The sequence below is a fragment of the Uranotaenia lowii genome, chromosome 3 (assembly GCF_029784155.1).
Source record: "Uranotaenia lowii strain MFRU-FL chromosome 3, ASM2978415v1, whole genome shotgun sequence".
NCBI lineage: Eukaryota > Metazoa > Arthropoda > Insecta > Diptera > Culicidae > Uranotaenia > Uranotaenia lowii.
In genome coordinates, this window is record NC_073693.1 from 5155958 (window position 1) to 5182870 (window position 26913).

Below are 26913 nucleotides of genomic sequence, written 5' to 3' on the forward strand. Positions count from 1 at the left end.
TTTGACAATTTTGACAATTTTGACAATTTTGACAATTTTGACAATTTTGACAATTTTGACAATTTTGACAATTTTGACAATTTTGACAATTTTGACAATTTTGACAATTTTGACAATTTTGACAATTTTGACAATTTTGACAATTTTGACAATTTTGACAATTTTGACAATTTTGACAATTTTGACAATTTTGACAATTTTGACAATTTTGACAATTTTGACAATTTTGACAATTTTGACAATTTTGACAATTTTGACAATTTTGACAATTTTGACAATTTTGACAATTTTGACAATTTTGACAATTTTGACAATTTTGACAATTTTGACAATTTTGACAATTTTGACAATTTTGACAATTTTGACAATTTTGACAATTTTGACAATTTTGACAATTTTGACAATTTTGACAATTTTGACAATTTTGACAATTTTGACAATTTTGACAATTTTGACAATTTTGACAATTTTGACAATTTTGACAATTTTGACAATTTTGACAATTTTGACAATTTTGACAATTTTGACAATTTTGACAATTTTGACAATTTTGACAATTTTGACAATTTTGACAATTTTGACAATTTTGACAATTTTGTCAATTTTGACAATTTTGACAATTTTGACAATTTTGACAATTTTGACAATTTTGACAATTTTGACAATTTTGACAATTTTGACAATTTTGACAATTTTGACAATTTTGACAATTTTGACAATTTTGACAATTTTGACAATTTTGACAATTTTGACAATTTTGACAATTTTGACAATTTTGACAATTTTGACAATTTTGACAATTTTAACAATTTTGACAATTTTGACAATTTCGACAATTTTCACATTTTTGACAATTTTGACAATTTTGGATTTCTGTATTTTAATTTTGAACACGATTTCGTCTGCTACTGAAATATCTTGAAGCTTTTTTTTTTATTTTCCATAAGTAGCCACCGGACATTGTTTAATATTTCAATCTGGTTCCGACAAATTGTGTAAATTAAATCCATGATCTGATTTAGACTAGTCAATCCGCTGAATAAATATCATAAACTCCTACTCACGCGTGTACTTATTACTGAACAAACACACATACTTTCAGGAGTAATTGCAGCTGTGCCTGCTAGCATGCAACAAGCACCGAATTGCTCTTATAATTGCAATAAATTTGTTTTCCTATCTCGCCCAACAGGTGGCTACTACACAATCGAGCAGACCAAGAGCCGTCTGCGGATAATAGCTTTAAATACGAACTTCATGCGGCACGATCCAAAATATCCGCAGTCGCATTCGTCGGCGGTCAAGCAGCGACCGGATGGATCGATCCACTACACCGGGGGCATGGGCGGAAGTGGCGGCCATTTTGACCGGGATGCGGCACATCGCCACTACCATCGGGGGGATTACAGTATAGGGGGAAGTTCCGTGCCCGGATATCCAGTGTACAGTGACAGGAGGAACGTTGGTGGTTATGGAGGGGGAAGTGGTAGCAGTAGTAGTGGGATCGTAGACGGTAGTTTTAGTAGTGGAGGAAGTGGTGTAGTCGGAAGTGTAGTCGGTGGTGGCCACGTCAGTGCATTATCGGGATCAAGCAGCCACGAGTCGGAGAAGCAGTGGGAATGGCTCGAGGATGTGCTAGCGAAATCTAGTAGAAATAAAGAAACTGTAAGTACCACTCATTGATTTCCTCTTACAATTGTTCACTTCAATCATAAACTATCAGAGGTACAAGTCCGAAGCAGAAGAAATTCAATTGTAGAACCCTTAAACCGAATACAAAAGTTTCTTGAACGACGTTTTATTTGGCAGCTTTCCGCAATAATAACAGCTAACCAATCAAAAAGTTAAGCGTCTGGGGCAAGTCACTTTCCTCATAATCATCACCGAAGAAAACGACGACGACGCTCTAAAAGCATCATCTCAAACAGACAGCGTCAATCACTTTTCCGATTCGTCTGCTGCTTCCCTCGAAAGTGTGTGAGTGTTATTATTCTTCATCCATCCGTCCATCCATCATTGTGCGAATTGTTGCCGCCATTATTGTTGCTGTTGATTGAATATTCCTTCCATTCTTCGAGACGATCGAATTCGGTTCACAGAACGCAACGCAACACAAAACAAGAGAACATCAGAAACAGAAACAACTGAATCGAAAAATTAATTGACTCTCGAGATTGTATCGCACACAGCAATAACTGGGTGGCTGGGTGGCTGGCTAGGAAGATTAATGTCTTTCCAATTGAGGCATGCTTGCAGCTCGTTCGATATTTCTCCGGAAACAGTATTACGAAATCTTTGTTCGTTATGAATTTCTTGAAAAATTTTGAGGGGTGGAATTCTGACAGTTCGGAAGTTTTATTCCTTTTAAGTAAAACAATGTTTCTTTTAAGTCAAACAATGTTCATTCTACACCTTTCAAGTCAAGAAGAATTCCTTCTAAGTCAAGCAATGTTCATTCTACTCAATTGGAAACAAATCCCGAATTGCATTGAAAACACTCATCCAAGATTTAGCCCTCAAAGCCAAAAGAATATACCATAAGTCACAAAAATGATCATACACCCCAGACGCTAGTATCAGATCTACTACTTTTCATTTCCATAATGTTTTGCACTATGCAATTGCTTTTTCAATCTTCCTACAGGGCAACTGTTTCAGATTTAAGACACAGCACATCTAGGGAAATATAACTTTTTTTAACCACTTCCATTCAAACATATTTCACATCTGATTCAGTACATTTCGCTTGAATTGCCAGCCAATATCAGGGTCGGCTCGCCGTGTAGAGAGAGAAACTCACTCACCTGTTCGATGTTGTTACCTCGCACCCAGTTATAACCCGTATCCAGACAACCATTTGGAGGGTATTTCGAATTTGCAACACAAATATACGTGCAAATATACGTGTTAACATATCGTATATAATGCAGCAAAACCAGTATATACGTATCATTTTGGATTTACATAGGTACATCAGCACTAGACCGCTGCAAAAAATGACTTTTTGCTCCCATATGTTTTTTGATGCCTTTTGGGTCACCAAGAATCAGTGTAAAATTTAAGATGATTTGGATGATTCCTGAGTTAGCGCAATGCGATTCAATTTTGTATGGAAATTTGTATGGAAGAAGAAATTTTTGCACATTAAATCATCCAGAAAATTCAAATAAGCTTGAAATGAAGTTGCTCTTTGATTTTTGGTTTTGACAATTCTTAAGCTTAATTTTTTGCTAACATGACAAGCAGCTAAGAATTTCATGAAAAAAGTTATAACCATTTCAATATGAAAAATCTGAAGCCATTGTTTTAAAAATTGCGGAATTTGCTTGCTTGAGCTGTTAATGATAGCATGAAATGTTTTTGCAAAGGCTATATAAATCATAAATTCTCTGGCAATGCAAAGCAGTTTTTTGAGATTTTTTATTTCCATTCTACGGTTACACAGCTTGCAAATAAGCAGAAAAAACGCAAAAATTTAAAAAAATATTTTGAAATTTTTTTTTTTGTAACATCGAATAACTTTTCTGAGGAATAAGTTAGTGTCGTAACCGGTAGAAACATCGAGGCGTCCATCATGGCCGACCCTACCGACTACAAGTCAGCAGACCGGCCCAAGTTCAAAAGCGCATCCGCTTTCTACAAATATCTCCATTCAACTAACACTAACTCAAAGTTCATCCTGTTCAAATCATAACGAAGGAGAGCGAGAGAATTTGACTGAATCTCTCTTGAACGCTCTTTTTTTTCACGCAAATCAACGCAGGGGTGTTGTCGAACCTAGTGAACATATCGTTTTCACGGTTGGTTACGTTTGCCAATAATTACTTTGAAACTTTTACATTCCATTATTAAGATTTTTTTTTTTTTAATATGTCTTTATTAGTCTTTTAATCATTACATTTAAGTTACATTATTAAAGTTAAATTAAAGTGTTCAGATCAATTATGATCAGTTCAACTCTTTGATACAGTTAATTTTAAACATTGTTTATTTGATTTAAATTTGCTTTAGCAATAAATATTTTGATTTATAGGAGAATATCCTGTTAAGCAAAAAAAAAAAAAGATGTAAAAACTTAATCCTAAATCCTAAAAACTAACTTAATTGTAAAGAGAACGAATCTCTGCGATAGAAGACTGCATCGATTTGCCTCTGAAGTTGGAGATGATTTTGTTGGCCATCTCTTCGATCGATTCTATGCCTGCAATCCGATGAAGATCTTCGGTGCTGTGCCAAGGTGGAAGCCGCAAAATCATTTTCAGAACCTTGTTCTGAATCCTCTGGATGGCTTTCTTCCTCGTCGCGCAGCAGCTAGACCAAATCGGAACTGCATACATTATCGCTGGTCGAAAGACCTGTTTGTAGATTAACATCTTGTTTCGCAGACACAACCTGGATTTCCTGTTGATGAGAGAATAAAGAGATTTAGTGTATTTATTACATTTAGATTGAATATCTTCAATGTGATTTTTAAAAGTAAGATTCCGATCAAGTGTGAGTCCCAAGTACTTCACGTGATCAGACCATTCTAAAGAAACCCCATTAAAAGTTATGGAATGATTTTCATTAGGTTTTAAAAAATTTGCTCTTGGCTTATGGGGAAATAAAATAAGTTGAGTTTTGGAAGCGTTAGGAGAAATTTTCCACATTTTCAAGTAATTCAAAAAGGAATTTAAATTTTGTTGCAATCTACTGCGTACCACCCGTAAATTTCGACCTTTGGCTGAAAGCAAAGTATCATCAGCAAATAATCTTCTACCTTTTCCTTCACCCATAGAAGAGGTTGCAAAAATCCAATGCCTATTTGTCATATCTCTGTGCCGATAATGCGCTGAAATGTGCACTGTGCCGAAGACGGTATGTTTGAAAAACCGTAACTGGCATAAGGACTCGGCTCCCAACCAAAATGATGACCACTACATTCAAGCGAAACAAGAAAAACCTATTCCTATTGGATAATTCATCCCAGAAACAAAAAAAATAAAAATTAAAACCACAGCGCCGTAGTGAGAATCGAACTCAAATTACCAATCATAGCGTCTTGCCAGACCGGCATTTTAACCAGTGTACTATTCAAGCTTCATACAGGACGAGGGATATTTGTCATAGGCTTTCTGTCACCGATCAATCGAAAAAAACGCACAACGGCGGCTTCCCGGCGTTTGGCCTTCTTTCAATGCATTCCTTTGTCTTTTGATGGAAACGGGAAAGGGAACGGGAGTGAAGGAACGGGAAACCCATTGAATGAGAACTGTGCTTTGCTTACTGCCTGCTATTACATACACACGCTACATATACACAGCTGCCAAAGCCGGGCAGCTTGTTTTGTTATGGAAACGGGAAAGGGAACGGGAGTGAAGGAAACGGGAAACCCATTGAATGAGAACTGTGTTTGCTTACCGCCTGCTATTACATACACACGCTACATATACACAGCTGCTAAAGCCGGGCAGCTTGGCCGGTGCGTGGTTGTTTGCCGGTAAATTGAAGGAATGTTTTTTTTGTTTCTTTTACTGCATACACACGCACAGCTTGGCCGTGGTTTGCCGGTGCCAGTGGATTGAATTAGAAGGATATTTTTGTTGTTGCTTTTGCTACATTCACACGCACAGTGCTCGGTTCGCTGGCTGCCTGTTGTTGGCCGGTATTTATTTCCATCCTTCTTCGTCTTGTGATGCGATAGGGAGGGACGTGAAAGCGTTTTTATTTTGTTTCTTTCAGACATACGCAAATCGGTTAACTTGGGAGATTAATGCCGGTGGGAGCAAATCGAATCAGCACCGGTCGCGTTATCTTTTTGTACCAATGATGCTATGTAATTGACTACACGCCATTGGCACAGAGGCTGAATTTTGGGTGTTCTGGTACATCAGGAAGATCAGAAGTAAAAATATTGTATAAAATTGGCCCAAGTATACTGCCCTGAGGGACCCCAGCTCTAATGGGAGTCCTTTCAGAGCATGAATTTTGATAGCTTACTTGTAAGGTTCGGCTAGTCAAATAATTTTGAATAATTTTGGTGAGATATACAGGAAAATCAAATCGAGCTAATTTAGCTACTAAACCTTTGTGCCAAACACTGTCAAAAGCTTTTTCAATATCAAGAAGAGCAACACCAGTTGAATAACCTTCAGATTTGCTAGCGTTAATCATATTAGTTACACTCAAAAGTTGATGTGTAGTAGAATGTCCATGTCGGAAACCAAATTGTTCATCAGGGAAAATAGAATTCTGATTAATGTGAATCATCATTCTATTCAAAATAACTCTCTCAAATAGTTTACTTAAAGAAGGAAGCAAACTAATTGGTCGATAACTTGATGGCTCTGAAGCACTTTTTCCAGGTTTCAAAATTGGAGTTACTTTGGCATTTTTCCATTTATTGGGAAAATAAGCCAAGTGAAAACATTTGTTGAAGATTTTAACTAAAAAATTTAAAGTGCTTTCAGGCAACTTTTTAATAAGAATATAGAAAATCCCATCTTCCCCCGGAGCTTTCATATTTTTAAATTTTTTGAAAATCAATTTAAGTTTATCAATATTTGTCTCACAAGAACTTTCAAACACATTTTGCTTTGAAAGAATATCATCAAATTCTAGGGAAATTTGAGCGTCAATAGGACTAACAACGTTTAAATTAAAATCATGAGCAGACTCAAATTGTTGGGCTAATTTTTGAGCTTTTTCTGAATTAGTTAAAAGAAGTTTATCCCCATCTTTCAAAGTAGGAATTGGCTTCTGGGGCTTTTTCAGAATTTAAGTTAATTTCCAAAATGGCTTTGAGTAGGGTTTTATGTCCTCTACTGCTTTTGCAAAATTTTCATTACGAATGAAATTTAAACGACGTTTGATTTCTTTTTGAAGGTCGCAATAAATAAATTTTAAATAAGGATCCCTAGTACGTTGATATTGGCGTCGACGAATGTTTTTCAGTCGTATCAAAAACTGAAGATCATCATCAATTAAAGGTTGATTAAATTTATGTTTAACTTTAGGTATTGAAGCGGCTTTAGCATCGACTATTGAAGTTGTCAAATTTTCTATAGCCAAATCAATATCTTCTATTGAATTCAGTGGAACGTTTACATCTAAATTACGTTCAATAAAATTCATATATCGCTCCCAGTTAGCCTTTTGAAAGTTAAAAGCTGATTTTAAAGGGTTTTCAATGGGACTTTGGGATAAAGAAAATGTTACTGGAAGGTGGTCTGAATCGAGGTCCGCATGGGTAACTAAAGCTTAGTTCTTTTAGAAATGGGACACTTTCATTTGCTAATAGCTCGTTAACTAGTTATTGGATATTGAAAATTTTTACAGCATTTTGTTGCCTGTAAAAAGTACTATTCGACCTATTTTTTTCAAAATTTAAAATTTACGCGTTTTTGAGATATGTACGATGCAAGAGAAAAAGAAAAAAATAATTTTGCACAGTTTCCTTGAAAATACGTCATTACCAAATTGATAGCTGACAAAACCGTTAATTATGCAAAGAATTACTGAGTTTTTGTGGTAGATAAGTATGCAAACACTGTCAATAATGTCCACAAAGTTGAAATCAAGCATTGGAGAGAAGCACATGATCGGCAACAACGGTTAAGGATCATCAAGGAAGTCAAGTCTCATACCAGCATTTTTAATTTTCAATAAACGAAAAACTAAGGGTAGATCGCTGAAATGTCCAAAACAATTTTCTCCGATAAGCTGAAAGTGTTGCCTAGTGATGACTCATAGAAATCCAACCTCAAATAACCATTTTTTGATAGTTTCAAAGCTCTTAAGCTGTAAAACCGGTACCGAAAAAAAACGTTCAAAAATGTGGTCAAAAATAATCAAATTTGTTCATTTCGAAACAACTATATCCACTAAAATGCTTCCAGTTTCCAGTTTCCAGAGAAGTATTGGACCAAAAAGAATCAGAAATTGAAGAAAGAGGGTGAAGCCACCTAAAATATAGACTCTACGAAGCATAAGTTGGAGAAACTGATCAATACCATGACTGAAAAAAGTGTGCGCCGGCCAATGGGAGATACCAAGAATAAAGTAGAAATTTCTTTAACAAAAAAACGGTAAATATTTTTTTTCAAATTTTTTCATGAAAGATCATAACATTACCTTCTTTTTCTTCATACAAAGTATTTCGTTAAAACGGATAGTTTTTTAGATACAGGCATTCGTAACTGTCCCATTTCTAAAAGAACTAAGCTTTAATTGACTACAATGCTCGCCTAAATCCGTTAGAACCAAATCAATTTCTAATTGAAGAAAAACAAGTATGCCCATTAGGATATTCAACAGTATAATAACCTGCAGAGCAGTCATTAAACAAAATATTCCCATTTGAATTTGATGAAATATTATTCCAAGATCGGTGTTTTGCATTAAAGTCACCAATAATAAAAAATTTAGATTTATTTCTGGTGAGTTTTTGTAAATCTCCCTTCAAAAAACTTTTCTGTTCACCGCTGCATTGAAAAGGCAAGTATGCGGCAACAATTATAATTTTCCCCATAGAAGTTTCTAATTCAATTCCAATTGTTTCTAAGACTTTTGTATTGAAAGAAGGAAGAAGTCTAAATTTGAGACGACTATTGATTACAATAGCTACACCCCCACCTTGTCGATCAAGTCGATCATTCCGTAAAATTTTAAAGAAAGCATTGCTTTTCAAGTTATTGTCTGGCTTTAAAAAAGTTTCAGTGATGGCAGCAATATGTATGTTTTGAGTTTTCAAAAATAAAAAGAATTCATCTTGGTTAGCCAGCAAAGATCTAGCGTTCCAATTCATAATATTTAAACATCTATTTGGATCCATGAGGGAATCGTAAAGTCATAATAATTTTGTTAGCATAATTAAAAGAAGTTTGAAAAGCTTCAAACATTGAATTTGCTTTCAACATAAGTTGCATCATTTCCATTAAATTTTGATGCAAAAATTTTAATTTTTCCTCAGTAATCTCACCCAAATCAACAAAATTGTTAGGATCAGAAAATGAAGGAGAAGAACAAGTATTTAAATTTCGGGGATTTTCCCAAGCCTTCGCATGAACGTTGAGACTTGGTTTTTTCCCATTTTTATTAGTTAAACCTGAAGAGGGAAACCCATTTTCAACCACCTCTGAGAACGATAAACAACGAGTCTGGGGCGCAGATTCAGCACAGGTAACATTAAAATCACTTCGGGTATTACCCAGCCGTGATTCCAATGTAGACCGAGGCTGACCGCGAACAGGCAGGTTGTTTGCCGGCCCGACGTGTGAAGACGAAAAAGAGGAAGGAGGAGAAGAAACTTTTCTGGAAACTTTGGGATTTTTCCTAGAAGCAATAATTTTTGCCCTGATGGGACAGTCTAGAGAATTCGAGGAATGATTACCTGCGCAATTCGCACACTTAAAAAATTCTGTTTTTGGCTTATCATCACCAAAAAGGCATTTAGATTTTTCATGATCGAATGAGCCGCAAAACATGCATCTGGCATTCATTCTACAATTTTTAGTCCCGTGACAAAAAGCTTGACAACGACGACATTGCGTAATATTTTGTAAAAAATTGGTAGTAGATTTACGAAAAGGTTCAAATTTTACTCGACAATGAAACATAAGACGAGCCTTTTCCAAAATTTTCAAATTATTAACCTGATCCTTTTTAAAATGGATCAAATAAAGTTCAGGAGCAAAACCAACACTACTGGTATTATTCGTGTTGGTTCTTTTCCTCATTTGAATTACTTGAATTGGAGAAAAACCTAACAATGAATTTAATTCAGCTGTGATCTCATCCGGTGTCTGATCGCCAGTGAGACCACGAAGTACAACTTTAAATGGACGATCACTTCTAGTGTCGTACGTAAAAAATTGGTGTTTTTTATTATTCAAATAATTTAAAACGTTTTGAAAATCATTAAAAGATTCCGCCAATATACGAGCAGTTCCCCTTCGACCGATCTGAAAAGAAATCTTCACATCCTTGACGGAAGTGACTATTTCTTTTCGAAAGGCATTGAAGTTAGGAATCGTGACCGTTATTGGTGGAATCTTTTCGTTTTTAAGAGTATAAGAAGAAGAAGGTTTCTTAGTACTCTTATCAGAATTAAATATGAATATTTCCTCATCACCGATGTTATGAAGGACATCGAATGAATTGGAAATTTCAACTTTTTTGGGCGATGGACCTGAATTAGGTTCGGCAATCCGTTTTCTTCCGGCCCTTGACCCGGCCGATGACTTCCCCATGCTGGAAAGAAAAGAGAAAATATGAATAAAAGAAAATGAAAATAATTTTAGCACTGAAAAGTGCTGATTGAAATACAGGTAAGGAAAAAATAAATAATGTAAAATGTTCCTGCAGGTACACAGCAACGATACGATGCTCCGGCGTACGTGTTGACGGCTCAACGGTACAGATGGAAGTGGCCATTATTAAGATCTAATGCACCACAACTCTACTATATCACAGTTAGGTTTTGGCTTTGTTCACATGAGAAGTACTGCAAGAATTAAGGAATATTTTTCATCCAAAGTTAAATTTTTTGGATCTCTAAGTACATCTCTGACGATTTTTGAATGAAAAATTTTGTTTTCCCGTACAAATTTCCATACAAAATTAAAACTCGTTGCGCTAATTCAGGACTGAATGGATCGCTTCCAAAATTTTTATTGCTATTTCTGGCAGCAAAAACAACCAAAAACAGTTATGAGAGGTGTAAAAATTTTAGAAATTTCCATACAAATCTTGCAGCGGTCTAATCAGCACACATGTTCTTGATTTGGATTGTATCGAATTACGATTTGCACGATTTGTCATGCAAATCATTTACGACTACCCTGAATGATTTTGGAATATACTATGACAATTTACATCATCATATAGATGATTTAGGTTGTAATCTTTTGCGCTTAATCAAAATGTGATTTAGCATATCTTTATATACGACATTGTTCGTAACAATAAGGAAAGTTTGACGACTTGTTTGGTCGTCTTCTGCGACTTAGCAGAAGCAGGGCTCTCATTTTCCGTCAGTTGAATAAAAATTGAATTATTTCAAAGAAATGCGTTTTTTTGCTGTCAAATTTTTCAACGTTCATGAAGTTATTGTAGTACCTTGACTTGATCCCCTACCGATACGATCTGCAGCTCATGATGGTTCCTCGATTTGCTTCAAAGGCATCACACCAAAAGCAAATCGTATATTTCTATAATATTTTTTTTTAAATCGTAGAACACGTCATCGATGATCTAAAAATAGACCAACATTTTGAAGCCTCCTTAAATACGATTCCAATCATGGATGTCTCGTTATCATAAACGATCTTATTGAACTTTTTTGTATTCTTTTACGATAGCCAGCAAATTAGTTTTAAGAAAATCAGACATGCGAATTAATTTGCATAGGTATACGATTGAATGCACATTATAACAAATCAATGCAGTTATACACGATTGTATAGCATATATCTCCAAGTGGCAAGCAGAGTTGCGAGCTTATTTGAGTTGATGTTGAGCGATATTGATGAGAGCTTATTAATTGAATTCAATGCTTTGCGCAGGCAGCTCTCAACACCCTGATGCCAATACTTTCCACCATTCCCCATACTGATTATGCTCAGATTTCTGGGCGTCCTCAAAATGGTGCGGGCATCGCTCGGAAGATTTAGATGTAAGTCAGAATTCCTACAAGGGAGTTCAAAGCTTTCTCATCCCCATCGGAAATTTCCTGTGAATTTTTATTTTCATCGAAAAGTACGATATTTGATAAAGCATCGACCTGGATTTCGGGTTGAAATTTTTCGCCGCCGCACTCTATGTGAACACTCTGGGAAGAACTTTGATTACCAGCAGATACCTTAGTACTTTTGTATCGCTGAACTTATCGACTGTAGGTAGGGGAGATAAGGGCATAATGGCCACCTTAAGGAAAACACTAATTTAACCATAGAGAACAGCTATAATATGTGAATTACATCATTGTTTCGTGTTCAGGCACTCAAATAGTCTATTGCTTAATTGGATGAAACTTGAAAAAGTACTCTGTTGTGTTGTGAGCCAACTTAGTTGAATAATTCAACTGAATCAAAGCTATCGAAAGATTCCTTTTAATTTAACCACGGTAAATGAAAAGTTCATGTACCGGTATTTCGATAGCAACATACTACCTTCTACAGTGAGCGTTTTTGATTGATCGATAGATCAATCAATAGATCGATAGATCAATCAAAAACGCTCACTGTAGAAGGTAGTATGTTGCTATCGAAATACCGGTACATGAACTTTTCATTTACCGTGGTTGAATTAGAAGGAATTTTTCGATTGCTTTGATTCAGTTGAAAAAGTAGATAAAAACGTTTAAAAATGCATTTTGAAAAATTTTGCCGAAAGCTTAAAACCAGTCACTGTAGGGGCATAATGAGAACCGCCTCTGGGGCAGTTTAAGCACCATTAATATGGGCACGATGAGCGTTTTTTGGCAGGGAATATAGCAGCGAATTCGACTCGATGAAGTCAACTGAATAGCTTGACTTGTTTCATCTGTCGATTTGGCCGATTGGTAAGGTGTCGGAGTAATCAGTAGACTCGAGTTCGATTTCTGGTCAAGGTGATTTTTTTTGCACTAAACGGTGAGGCGTAGATTCATCAAACAAAGCAATAACAAAATAATCTTGGTCTGTTTGTAGAATTCAAACAAATCACGCATGCTCATACATTATGTTTCTGGTGTTTTGTTTAACGGATGATGTTACCAGCCGTATAATGTAACAATCAAAAAAATCAATCATGAATGGAAGGTGAAAAAAACCCTCGAACAGGAATCGAACTCGAGTCATCTGATTACCTCTCCGACACTTTACCAATAGGCCAAATCGACAGATGAAACAAGTCAAGCTGTAGCTCTATTATTCAGTTGACTTCATCGAGTTGAATTCTCTGCTAGATTGCTCATCTCGCCATGATTGATAGTGCTTTGTTCGCCCCAGGTCAACATATTTAAGAAAAATCGCGTTTTAAAATTGATTTAAGTGAAAAGTCAAAAATTTTATGATGGTGAACATTGAGAAACAATGTGTAAATCATGTTGCAGTGCAAACATTTTAGATCAAGATGATTTAAAGGTCATAAATGCTTATTTGGTGGTGCTCAAAAATTATTTTATTTTCGTCACTTGAGAACCTAGCTGGTTATTATTTAATATTTCTGTAAAGATGAAAAGGATATATCTTTTTTGGTGAAAAATTAATACTATAGATAGTACGAAACAAATCCTCATGAAAATTTGTTTTAGAAAACACGTACTTTTGTAGAAAAAGAGAGTGCTTATTATGCCCTGGGTGCTCGTTATGCCCTTATCTCCCCTACCACTCTTCTGACATTTTATATTTTTTCTTTCTAAAATATAATCTCTTATTTAAGCAATCTTGGTTAATAGAAATTTTTTAATGCTAAGATCTAACACTTGGTTATTATGATAATAAAAATCGTATTTCATGTTAAAAAATCTTAATTTCAAATTATTTTATGCATAGCACAAATCAAAAATCTGTCAATAACGGCTGATCATCGTATATCAGTCGATTCGCGGATTTTTTTGAGAATTTTCGTTCACAAAGGTCGAGTTCATATGTAGGGGAAAAGTTCATATAACGCCCCATGTGGCTAATACGCGCCACCTTTGTTTTGAAGAATCTGAAACATTTTAAGCCTGCAAAATATTACCAATTTGTTTTAAATGCTGTGATTGGTCATGGCAAGTATGAATTTTTCCTTAAAATGCCCCTGTGTCGTGATAATTTCACAATTTAGGTTTTTCATCATTATGATCTAAATTTCAAAACACTTTCAATAAGGTGTCACCAAGTAGAGAAAAACGAATAAGACAATGTTTTCTGACACATCGGTAGAGGAGAATCTAAACTATGATTTTATGCTAAAAAATCATACTGAACCCACAAAGGTATGCTTTTTATGGGTATGTTCTATCATGGCCCATGCGCTCGTTATAACGCGCCAATCATAGTAGCCTGAAAATAGCATTAAATTTTCAAAAAGGCCAATTTTCATTGAAAATGAACAAAAAGTCTAAAATCATATTTTGAGCGTTAATTCAGCCCAAAAAATCTACTTTTAATTTTTTCAAAATTTTGATTAGTCCTTTTTGATTTTCTTTTCAGTCAAAGTGTCTGTAAGTATTGGTGTGTCTTTGGTCTTCGGCAGCTTTCGGGTGTGTTCGGCTGCTAGGCGCATATTAAATACACAGCGGCGCGTATTTGCAACACAGTTTTGTTCTGTGGCTTTGAATATGGTTTTAAAAAATCAAGTTTTTGAAGCAACTATTGCAATTTGAGTGATAAAAAATCATAGGTATGTGTAGAAAACACTTTTCTTCAACGATTACACCCATTTTTAACACACTTTGTACGTGGAATACATAGAAAATCAGCGATTCGCTTAGGTGGCGCATTATAGGGCATGTTCCCCTACATAAATACGAGTCTCTCTTCTTATCGTAATTAAATCATGCAATGCATTTCAATACGATTAAGAATATGCATGGACCGCACATTGTAGGTGCAGATATACGAAAATGAGTTCAAATTACATTCTATACGATAAAATCTGTAAATACATAAAAATAAAATATATGTTTCTTTGTTACATTTCTAACTGCACAGGAAAGACGTGCCGCTTCAATTTCAGATTCTGTTGATTGAATGATGGCCCGTCCCATTTCGTGGCCAGGACGAAAAACCAAAGTGAATGGTTGCACAGTAACGTGTAAGAACCACGTTCCTCGATTGTCACCTGTTTGTGTGTGAGGAAAGTATGAAGTGACGCAACAGTTTCCTCGAAGACGGATGCCAACAAACTTTCATATGGGAGATGAAAAGGAAAAACTTTTCCCCAGCTCAGCCAGAGTAGTTGTTCCGTATGAGGTAGTTTGTTCAGCGAAAAGTTCTCATGGAGGTGAGCACCCGGTCTGTGAAAACTCTCTGTGATGTAGCTACATGAATGCAGTTTGTCCTTTGTGTGAATGCACGCTGCACACTGAAAAACAACTCACTTCCACTGGCTGAGAAGAAAGAGCGCAAAATTAATTAAAGAAGTCTCGAGGCGGAAAGTTTTTATCTTCGGGCGGTTTTCTTTACCGATCTAAAACTTTAATTACACTACTTTGAGGGAAAGAGAAGCTTGCAACCGGATTGAAGTTTTACCGCTTTGATGAAAAAACAACGAATTTTGTGCACTCGGAAGAGTTTTGGGTCAAAATATGTATTATGGTAAGAAAAAAACATTTTTGACGTTAAAAAGTATGTTTTTATTAGAAGAATTTAAACATTAGAGATTAGAAATTGTTTTTTAAATTCAAAATTGTTATATCAGAAGAGGATTCTTTTCAAATTTTGTAATCATGAACATTTTCAAGAGCAGGATACTAGCACAAAAAGAATGAACATAGTTTCAGAATTCTTTCTTCATCCACACCCTCGTGCCTTAACTACTAGCAACCTCGTCTAGTGTTGGAAAAGATTCCTTCTACACATTCGCTTTCTCGACGAAAAAAAGGCGATATTGAAGACACTACGAAAAATTCTTTTTTTTACTTTGGTATAACATTTTTTTTTCTCCTTTCATCTCTCAAGGCTTGATTTCCGCCTCACGGTCGACTTAATTTGCTTATCGTTTGATTAAATAACACCCAGGAAAGGCAAAAAGAAGGAAGCCGCCCAAGTAATCTTCATTAACTTGCAGCAATGGGATGAATCCTAAGTAAGCGCTCAGCGACCCCATTGGATTTTACCTTCAGAAGACGTTATTAAAAATCTTGTTTGCCCTTTTCTCAAGAACAAACTCAAGCAAGCATTTTGAATCGAAGTTTTCTGAAAAAAAAAGTCAATGCATGAATAACATGAACAAAACATGACATTATTTTAAACAGCCTTTTTTTTATAAACATAGATATATTTAATACAAATAATTGAAAAATATTTGAAAGTTTCTCGCAGATTGCACTGCCGGAAGAAAAAAAATCAATTCACTTGACAGATTTAAGCATTCGATGAGCGTATTTCGTGGGTGGATTGCACCCGTAATGGTTTTCAAATAACAGCAACTGAATACACAAGTAGGAGGTACCAACTCGATATGACGATAAATGTTGATAGAAAAAAAACTCTCTGTCGAGATTTGAGACATGCTGTCTCAATGATCCAATTCCGTCTCCTTGCCGTCGTTGCTCAGAATGTTGACCTCATCAATTTTCTCGGTTGAGATTTTCTGCGTTTTGTTTTGAATATGGAATCGTTCAATGGATGAAATGTTGTTGACTTGGCAGGATGATGAAAATGCAACAAATTGAGTCTGTCTGATTTCAAATTGAATTCATCGGATTATGCATACAAAGTCTAATTGAATTCAACTTGTCTGGATGAAATTGAATAATAGTTCTGTCTAAGTTCAAGTCCAGAAATCAAAATGTTGATCAATCAATACGATACCATTTTGTTTGGAAGAATAAATTAAATGAATAATTTTTTTTTCAAAACCAGACTTGTTGGAATTTATTCTATGCTTGGAGATGAAAATCGCAAAAATGCCCTTGCGGGGTAAAACGCCAACGCCTGTATTTTGATGGATTTTGAAGATTTGCGAAATTTTCATGAAATTCTTCTAACACACACGTGTTCTAGAAATCAATTCCTTGTAATTTTAATAAAAGTTATCTCCAGATATTCAAAACACGAACAACAATCATATTGAATTTTAAGATGATGAGCCATCACTTAAGTTGTGAAAAGTTCAAATTATAGATTCGAATTATCAATTGATGAAAACTGCGGTTGGTTGTTAATTTACGTTAAACTGAAGACTTATTAAATTTTAAATATCCGACCAAACAACCCTCCTCGATTTTTGGACAAACTGCCCTCCAAACAAACCACATGTTTTGTTTTAGATTTCAACAGTGCAATTTTCCATGAATACATACCGATTATCGAAATGATATATCGATCTTCTTCTTTGCTTAGTCCTCAATAATCATAAGAATGCATAAAAGTGTCAACCTCTGATCAGGTTTCAGTAAAAAACGTGCACTGAAAATAAAATCGGTTCACTAAATTTGTCACCAAAAATAGCAGAAAATTAAAATGAAACTGACACAGTTAAAAAATAAGTTGTTTGACGATTAACTGTTTTGATTAACTGTTTTGATTAACTGTTTTTTAACGTGTTTAAAGCTAATTCTATAAGCTATAATAAAATATCCAACAGAATAGTTTTATTCGTTCTTATAGACAAAGCTTTAAGCAGAACTCTTTTAAGACTACCCCTCTTTTAAAACTACGACATAAAATCTGACAGGAATTTTACTGGGGGAGCTTTCTGTTTCGTGTTTTTTTCTCGTGTTATCACTTACTCTCCCAAGCATTTGGTGATTGGTGAAAATTCTATTTCAATTATTTTGAAAAATATTTTCATTTTAATTTTCAATATAATTTAGCATGATACTTCCTGCAACCTCAGATTTCTGGCGAAATATATACGAAATAGCATCAGAACATAAGCGTGCCTCAAAGAAAATCAAAGTTGACCACATTTTTAATATGCTCAAACGATACAATTTTTGTTTAGCATTCATTACCTGCACAACAAATAGTACCACAAACATTATCAAATTTGTCGAAAATGTGTAGTTTTTAGTATTATAATATTATTTCCAGCAGGAGTGCTTCAGTAACTTCGATTGAGTTTCACAATCAACATGGCATTTTGCAAGTAAAAATCTCAAAGCAATTGTTAAACCGTTTTCAAATTGTTTTATGCCGGTAAGAAAAATGTTGTCATATAACAATTTCGAAAAACAGTTTTATAGAAGTTTTAAAATAGCTTGAATCACAGCTTCGTTAGGCGTTTCTCTAAATGGAATACACACTCCTCCATTTTTGGATAAGAGAAGTTTGTCATTTTTGTCAATTTTGTCAATTTTGTCATTTTTGTCATTTTTGTCATTTTTGTCATTTTTGTCATTTTTGTCATTTTTGTCATTTTTGTCATTTTTGTCATTTTTGTCATTTTTGTCATTTTTGTCATTTTTGTCATTTTTGTCATTTTTGTCATTTTTGTCATTTTTGTCATTTTTGTCATTTTTGTCATTTTTGTCATTTTTGTCATTTTTGTCATTTTTGTCATTTTTGTCATTTTTGTCATTTTTGTCATTTTTGTCATTTTTGTCATTTTTGTCATTTTTGTCATTTTTGTCATTTTTGTCATTTTTGTCATTTTTGTCATTTTTGTCATTTTTGTCATTTTTGTCATTTTTGTCATTTTTGTCATTTTTGTCATTTTTGTCATTTTTGTCATTTTTGTCATTTTTGTCATTTTTGTCATTTTTGTCATTTTTGTCATTTTTGTCATTTTTGTCATTTTTGTCATTTTTGTCATTTTTGTCATTTTTGTCATTTTTGTCATTTTTGTCATTTTTGTCATTTTTGTCATTTTTGTCATTTTTGTCATTTTTGTCATTTTTGTCATTTTTGTCATTTTTGTCATTTTTGTCATTTTTGTCATTTTTGTCATTTTTGTCATTTTTGTCATTTTTGTCATTTTTGTCATTTTTGTCATTTTTGTCATTTTTGTCATTTTTGTCATTTTTGTCATTTTTGTCATTTTTGTCATTTTTGTCATTTTTGTCATTTTTGTCATTTTTGTCATTTTTGTCATTTTTGTCATTTTTGTCATTTTTGTCATTTTTGTCATTTTTGTCATTTTTGTCATTTTTGTCATTTTTGTCATTTTTGTCATTTTTGTCATTTTTGTCATTTTTGTCATTTTTGTCATTTTTGTCATTTTTGTCATTTTTGTCATTTTTGTCATTTTTGTCATTTTTGTCATTTTTGTCATTTTTGTCATTTTTGTCATTTTTGTCATTTTTGTCATTTTTGTCATTTTTGTCATTTTTGTCATTTTTGTCATTTTTGTCATTTTTGTCATTTTTGTCATTTTTGTCATTTTTGTCATTTTTGTCATTTTTGTCATTTTTGTCATTTTTGTCATTTTTGTCATTTTTGTCATTTTTGTCATTTTTGTCATTTTTGTCATTTTTGTCATTTTTGTCATTTTTGTCATTTTTGTCATTTTTGTCATTTTTGTCATTTTTGTCATTTTTGTCATTTTTGTCATTTTTGTCATTTTTGTCATTTTTGTCATTTTTGTCATTTTTGTCATTTTTGTCATTTTTGTCATTTTTGTCATTTTTGTCATTTTTGTCATTTTTGTCATTTTTGTCATTTTTGTCATTTTTGTCATTTTTGTCATTTTTGTCATTTTTGTCATTTTTGTCATTTTTGTCATTTTTGTCATTTTTGTCATTTTTGTCATTTTTGTCATTTTTGTCATTTTTGTCATTTTTGTCATTTTTGTCATTTTTGTCATTTTTGTCATTTTTGTCATTTTTGTCATTTTTGTCATTTTTGTCATTTTTGTCATTTTTGTCATTTTTGTCATTTTTGTCATTTTTGTCATTTTTGTCATTTTTGTCATTTTTGTCATTTTTGTCATTTTTGTCATTTTTGTCATTTTTGTCATTTTTGTCATTTTTGTCATTTTTGTCATTTTTGTCATTTTTGTCATTTTTGTCATTTTTGTCATTTTTGTCATTTTTGTCATTTTTGTCATTTTTGTCATTTTTGTCATTTTTGTCATTTTTGTCATTTTTGTCATTTTTGTCATTTTTGTCATTTTTGTCATTTTTGTCATTTTTGTCATTTTTGTCATTTTTGTCATTTTTGTCATTTTTGTCATTTTTTTCATTTTTTTCATTTTTTTCATTTTTGTCATTTTTGTCATTTTTGTCATTTTTGTCATTTTTGTCATTTTTGTCATTTTTGTCATTTTTGTCATTTTTGTCATTTTTGTCATTTTTGTCATTTTTGTCATTTTTGTCATTTTTGTCATTTTTGTCATTTTTGTCATTTTTGTCATTTTTGTCATTTTTGTCATTTTTGTCATTTTTGTCATTTTTGTCATTTTTGTCATTTTTGTCATTTTTGTCATTTTTGTCATTTTTGTCATTTTTGTCATTTTTGTCATTTTTGTCATTTTTGTCATTTTTGTCATTTTTGTCATTTTTGTCATTTTTGTCATTTTTGTCATTTTTGTCATTTTTGTCATTTTTGTCATTTTTGTCATTTTTGTCATTTTTGTCATTTTTGTCATTTTTGTCATTTTTGTCATTTTTGTCATTTTTGTCATTTTTGTCATTTTTGTCATTTTTGTCATTTTTGTCATTTTTGTCATTTTTGTCATTTTTGTCATTTTTGTCATTTTTGTCATTTTTGTCATTTTTGTCATTTTTGTCATTTTTGTCATTTTTGTCATTTTTGTCATTTTTGTCATTTTTGTCATTTTTGTCATTTTTGTCATTTTTGTCATTTTTGTCATTTTTGTCATTTTTGTCATTTTTGTCATTTTTGTCATTTTTGTCATTTTTGTCATTTTTGTCATTTTTGTCATTTTTGTCATTTTTGTCATTTTTGTCATTTTTGTCATTTTTGTCATTTTTGTCATTTTTGTCATTTTTGTCATTTTTGTCATTTTTGTCATTTTTGTCATTTTTGTCATTTTTGTCATTTTTGTCATTTTTGTCATTTTTGTCATTTTTGTCATTTTTGTCATTTTTGTCATTTTTGTCATTTTTGTCATTTTTGTCATTTTTGTCATTTTTGTCATTTTTGTCATTTTTGTCATTTTTGTCATTTTTGTCATTTTTGTCATTTTTGTCATTTTTGTCATTTTTGTCATTTTTGTCATTTTTGTCATTTTTGTCATTTTTTTTTTTTTTTTTTTTTTTTTTTTTTTTTTTTTTTTTTTTTTTTTTTTTGGAGTTCTGGCAACGCTGCTACTGGAAAGCGTGTTTTAGTTTGAAGTGAGCGTAGTGTATCGAAATTTTTGGTGAAGAAATGAATTATAAAGTGATCTGACGCTTTAGTAGCATATCTTAAAGATCCGTGTGTATGAGACAAACGAGGTTTTTCGTTTTTGCGGTGATTAAGTTGGCAAAAACGGTGATTCTAGAGTGGCGTCGCAAGATATGTAAGGTTTCGTTTTCTACATGTTCCTTGAACGAACACAAAACGGGCTGCCAACTCGGATTTTTGGCTCATCGTAATTCTGGATGGAAACACGGTCGCGAGAAATAGAAAATTTCCAAATGCCCCTCGGAAGACGTAACGCATGCGGAAAATGAAACATAACGCGTCACAAACGTCAATGGAAAGAGAGAATTGAGCAAACAACAAAAACACTGTTGTTTATGTTGAGTTGCGGAATGTTCTGGTTTAGAGCGAAAATTCTAACAATGCATCCGAAGAATTAGAGGACGGACTAATCAAAGCTAAGTATTTATGAATTTCGTTTCGAATCCAATTAAGGTTGACCGAATCTCGAACAGTGGGGGAAATTGCCAAAATAACTCACACGGAGTCTACAGTGGACTACGCTGAACATGCATAGTTTGTTTTTGCTGCCTGTGACTGCCTAGATGAAGAGAGTCATGAATGATTTTCTATACATTTGGAGCATAAAGCATAAATTATTATTAAGATCTTCAAGTATGTTGTCCAAAATATCATCTATATTACAATTCTGCTTTGCCACCAGATGATTCAGTGCCATCGTTAATGATGTATTATAGTTTTTAATCGTCTCTATAAGTTATGTTGATTTTTCTTTGTAATACATTTTTTGTGTAATGAGAACATTTAAGTCGTAGGTTGTCGTATGCAGCTTAGTGAGTCCTACAGTATGGCATTGAACAAGAATGGAATTTTTTTTTTAAATTTTGCAATTTAATTTTATTTTATCATAATGTTACTAATTTCTCCATTAATTGAAGGTACGTCATCAATAATAGTAAACACAAACATGTTGTCTCAGCGTAAGATCAGGTCTGCAAATACAAATCCATGATATAGGATCATAATATAACTTAAACTTTATGATAGTTAAGTCCAGTTGTTTTCGCCTTTGGAATTTTGGACTGAGAAAAAGTCACAGTCGAATACAATTGCGTGAATGAATAAGAATGCCTTCAACGGAATTGATTAAATGTTTGGAGTAGCGAAAATGTTTTCCGTGAAGAGATTTTGACAACCATTTTCTAGAAATCATTGACAAATGGAATTGAGTAGTCAATCAAGCTACGCTAGCTAACCTTAGCTTATTGTTTTAACGTTACCAATTTCATAACAGTATTAAGGTATAACTTTTTTAATACGTTTTCCTCTTATCATTTCACCTAAACATTTCCTTTTCAGCTTCCCACAGCAATTTAAACGCCACAAAAAAATAACATTCTATTTTTTTCAAATAATTATATTTGCACCCAATAATGGTCCGCTATGTATATATTTCTGATTGTAATAGTTAAATTATAAAATTTCAAACACGACTCTATTATAAAACATATTTATAATACTTGTCAGCTTCTCATATTCTGATAAGCATTATTGAATTTATCGTCATTCTGCATATCATCGCGAGCATAATAGTTTAAAAAAAATTGTCAAATATTTTTTTTGTTTTCAATGAAATTACTTATTACAAAATACAAAAACTTTTTCATTAATTTAGAAACAATATGCGCTGTGATCTTTTCATATATTTCACATTATAAATATTTTCTCCATTAATTGAAATCCAAAAAATGTCAAACCATCAACATAATTAAATTCTATAATTCTGGACATATCCTTGAGTTTTTAGGTATACGAGACGTAAATACACGGATATATGTATGCATTGTATTCCAGATGCCATTAAATTCATTGTTTTGACTGAACCTTGTGCGTTTAATTTTATATACAAATTCATTTTGTTTAGATAACTATATACCTTAAAATTTATTTTAATAATTTCTCTCATATATACTAGCGTGTTCCTGTGGAGAGAGGGAGGTTTGTATAAAACAAAGCAGAAAAATGTTGCGCAGTTTATTTTTACCGTCTCATTTCAGCATTATAAAGGGAAGCAAAACTCAACGTTTTTGTTTTTGGAATGAGCCGTCTTTTGCTGAATAAATATATATAATTTGTAATTAGTTAACTTAAACGTAGCCTATCAGTTACAATAAAAAGTTTTGGAAACTTATGTCATCATAGGGTATCGCCAAAATTGACAATTCATCCATTCAGAATCATTTCGTTCTGACGTATAGTAAGCATTGTCGAAACGAAAAATTTTATAATAAATTTACTGTTTTCGCATCAAGTTTCCAGTGGGCCCAGAAATAATTTATTTATTTTTAGCTGTATTACCCATAGTATAATTAATTAACATTGCAGGATTATAGCGCATTCAAGTCATTCATTTTTTTTTATAATTGCAACTAACTCATCTGAGGTTGTTTGAAATATCTGACACCTTATAAAGCGTTTTCTTCTAATGTAGTGAGTTATAATAGTAACAACAAATTAATCAAAATTTTTTTTACAGCTTCTTAGATGCCAATCAATAAAATAATATTTTATTACTTTTCTTATATTTTGGAATTCTACATATATTATCATTTATCTTTTATACTCATAATGCAAAAACAAAAACTTTTTTTACAGTTTACATCAGAAGTATCGATAAAATAGAAACACATTATTATTAATCTTCATTATATTTTTTTCATTAGTCTTCATTTGTTCTATATTTCTGTGATTATTTATAGATTGTATTATATATTTGTTCAATTATTGTAGTATATATGGTCGGGCTGCGATCAGACCGAACTGAACGCCAACAGCATTTTTTGCGAGTCAGTCGAATTAAATGTACAAATAATTTTCACTATAGACGAAATCAGTAAAATTTCAAAACCAGAATCGATAGTTTATAATCCAAGGAACGCATGCCAGTAAATTATTTTAGATGTTTCGGTTTCACATAAGAATAACATGAGTTTCAAAATATGCAGTTTAGAAATTTTCTCATGGCGTTCAGTTTGGTCTGGTCGAAGGCAGGCTATATTTGATTTTTAAAAAATCTTATAAACTTACGGTAACTTGTTGATGAAGCCTTAGCCACAACTGCGGTACAACCGTACACCCAAGGTGGCTACCATACATACATACATACATACATAAATTTACTATCATTATATCATAGAATTGTTCTCTGAAGAAGATTTAACCTACAAATACATTTTTTAATGAATTTTAATTGGCGAGTCTCCTGCCATTGGTTTAAGGGTAGTTATAGGAAACAGAATATATATTTTTCTATCCTGTTAGATTAACAATATTTTTATTTTCAATCAGTTAACTATGGATTTTATGAGTCATTATGTTATCATTTTCATTAACATCTTATTCTATGGACAAAATGAAGTGATATAATAATACAAGATTTTCAGATGGTTTTCGCCGGATTCGACCAAAACTCGCCAGAATTTGCCTCATAACAGAAAATGTATTTATGAATACTCGACGTCCTAATATATTGAAAAATCAGGAAAGAAGGCTTGCATCAAATCATTTATCGTTAAGTATTCTTAGAAAAAATTTCACAAGCACGTTTATTCACGTTATAAATCTTGCAGCTCCTCCGAAAAGTATAGAAACAGTTCTTAATATAATTTGATATTATTTCCATGTAGTTAAGTGTTTAATTTTGTTCAGCAACTTAACTCAACTTTTGTTCAGCAGATAACGATGGTATTTACTTAACTTCAGTTTATGGCAAAAATCATTATTTTAACCATTTTGTTTACATTCCGAAATTGTAGGTTTTTTTCATATATTATCACTATTTCACTATTATCACTTCGAAAAATTATGCATCAAATGTTATATTAACCAAGTTTTTTTTTCAGAAAAATATGATAACTATATTCCTGTTTCCAACTCTTCCGATCATTATTCAATTTTAATTTTAATAAATCATTTTTTATTTCACCCATATTATTTATCTTCATCTATACCAATTAAATTGAAATCATAAACTAAATACATGTCCATCTTTTATTGGACGTATTAGGGGGCTAAGTTTATATAATTTGGCAATTATATTTATGAAGTTCCTGGATATGTCAACAATAAAAGATAGAAAGACTAATCATAATTGCATGACCCATTTGGTCATTCGGCTATGATTGGACGGGGCTTATTGGCAATGAAAGTAGCCTCGGGATGTGCAGGTGCCATTCTGAAATGGGTTACTGGAATTTCAATAGAGCTAACACCACCAGCACCCGCGATTGAACAATTTTAATCAAACGGATTAATATTGGTTCTTTTGCATAACATACCTGCCAGCTCAGGGGGTCGTTGGATGGATTACACATACACACATACACATTTTGTCATTTTTGTCATTTTTGTCATTTTTGTCATTTTTGTCATTTTTGTCATTTTTGTCATTTTTGTCATTTTTGTCATTTTTGTCATTTTTGTCATTTTTGTCATTTTTGTCATTTTTGTCATTTTTGTCATTTTTGTCATTTTTGTCATTTTTGTCATTTTTGTCATTTTTGTCATTTTTGTCATTTTTGTCATTTTTGTCATTTTTGTCATTTTTGTCATTTTTGTCATTTTTGTCATTTTTGTCATTTTTGTCATTTTTGTCATTTTTGTCATTTTTGTCATTTTTGTCATTTTTGTCATTTTTGTCATTTTTGTCATTTTTGTCATTTTTGTCATTTTTGTCATTTTTGTCATTTTTGTCATTTTTGTCATTTTTGTCATTTTTGTCATTTTTGTCATTTTTGTCATTTTTGTCATTTTTGTCATTTTTGTCATTTTTGTCATTTTTGTCATTTTTGTCATTTTTGTCATTTTTGTCATTTTTGTCATTTTTGTCATTTTTGTCATTTTTGTCATTTTTGTCATTTTTGTCATTTTTGTCATTTTTGTCATTTTTGTCATTTTTGTCATTTTTGTCATTTTTGTCATTTTTGTCATTTTTGTCATTTTTGTCATTTTTGTCATTTTTGTCATTTTTGTCATTTTTGTCATTTTTGCCATTTTTGTCATTTTTGTCATTTTTGTCATTTTTGTCATTTTTGTCATTTTTGTCATTTTTGTCATTTTTGTCATTTTTGTCATTTTTGTCATTTTTGTCATTTTTGTCATTTTTGTCATTTTTGTCATTTTTGTCATTTTTGTCATTTTTGTCATTTTTGTCATTTTTGTCATTTTTGTCATTTTTGTCATTTTTGTCATTTTTGTCATTTTTGTCATTTTTGTCATTTTTGTCATTTTTGTCATTTTTGTCATTTTTGTCATTTTTGTCATTTTTGTCATTTTTGTCATTTTTGTCATTTTTGTCATTTTTGTCATTTTTGTCATTCTTGTCATTTTTGTCATTTTTGTCATTTTTGTCATTTTTGTCATTTTTGTCATTTTTGTCATTTTTGTCATTTTTGTCATTTTTGTCATTTTTGTCATTTTTGTCATTTTTGTCATTTTTGTCATTTTTGTCATTTTTGTCATTTTTGTCATTTTTGTCATTTTTGTCATTTTTGTCATTTTTGTCATTTTTGTCATTTTTGTCATTTTTGTCATTTTTGTCATTTTTGTCATTTTTGTCATTTTTGTCATTTTTGTCATTTTTGTCATTTTTGTCATTTTTGTCATTTTTGACATTTTCTTCATTTTTGTCATTTTTGTCATTTTTGTCATTTTTGTCATTTTTGTCATTTTTGTCATTTTTGTCATTTTTGTCATTTTTGTCATTTTTGTCATTTTTGTCATTTTTGTCATTTTTGTCATTTTTGTCATTTTTGTCATTTTTGTCATTTTTGTCATTTTTGTCATTTTTGTCATTTTTGTCATTTTTGTCATTTTTGTCATTTTTGTCATTTTTGTCATTTTTGTCATTTTTGTCATTTTTGTCATTTTTGTCATTTTTGTCATTTTTGTCATTTTTGTCATTTTTGTCATT

General features: G+C 32.2%; 1 protein-coding gene across 9 annotated transcripts in view; it reads left to right on the forward strand.

Annotated features, from left to right (window-relative positions):
• Positions 1 to 26913, forward strand: part of LOC129755935 (acid sphingomyelinase-like phosphodiesterase 3b) — a 193274-nt gene that overhangs the window by 113112 nt on the left and 53249 nt on the right. For all 9 annotated transcript variants that reach the window (XM_055752642.1, XM_055752643.1, XM_055752644.1 and 6 more), the window contains one exon: positions 1193 to 1665. In XM_055752642.1, the coding sequence (XP_055608617.1) occupies positions 1193 to 1665 (473 nt within the window). The remainder of the gene's footprint in view (positions 1 to 1192; positions 1666 to 26913) is intronic.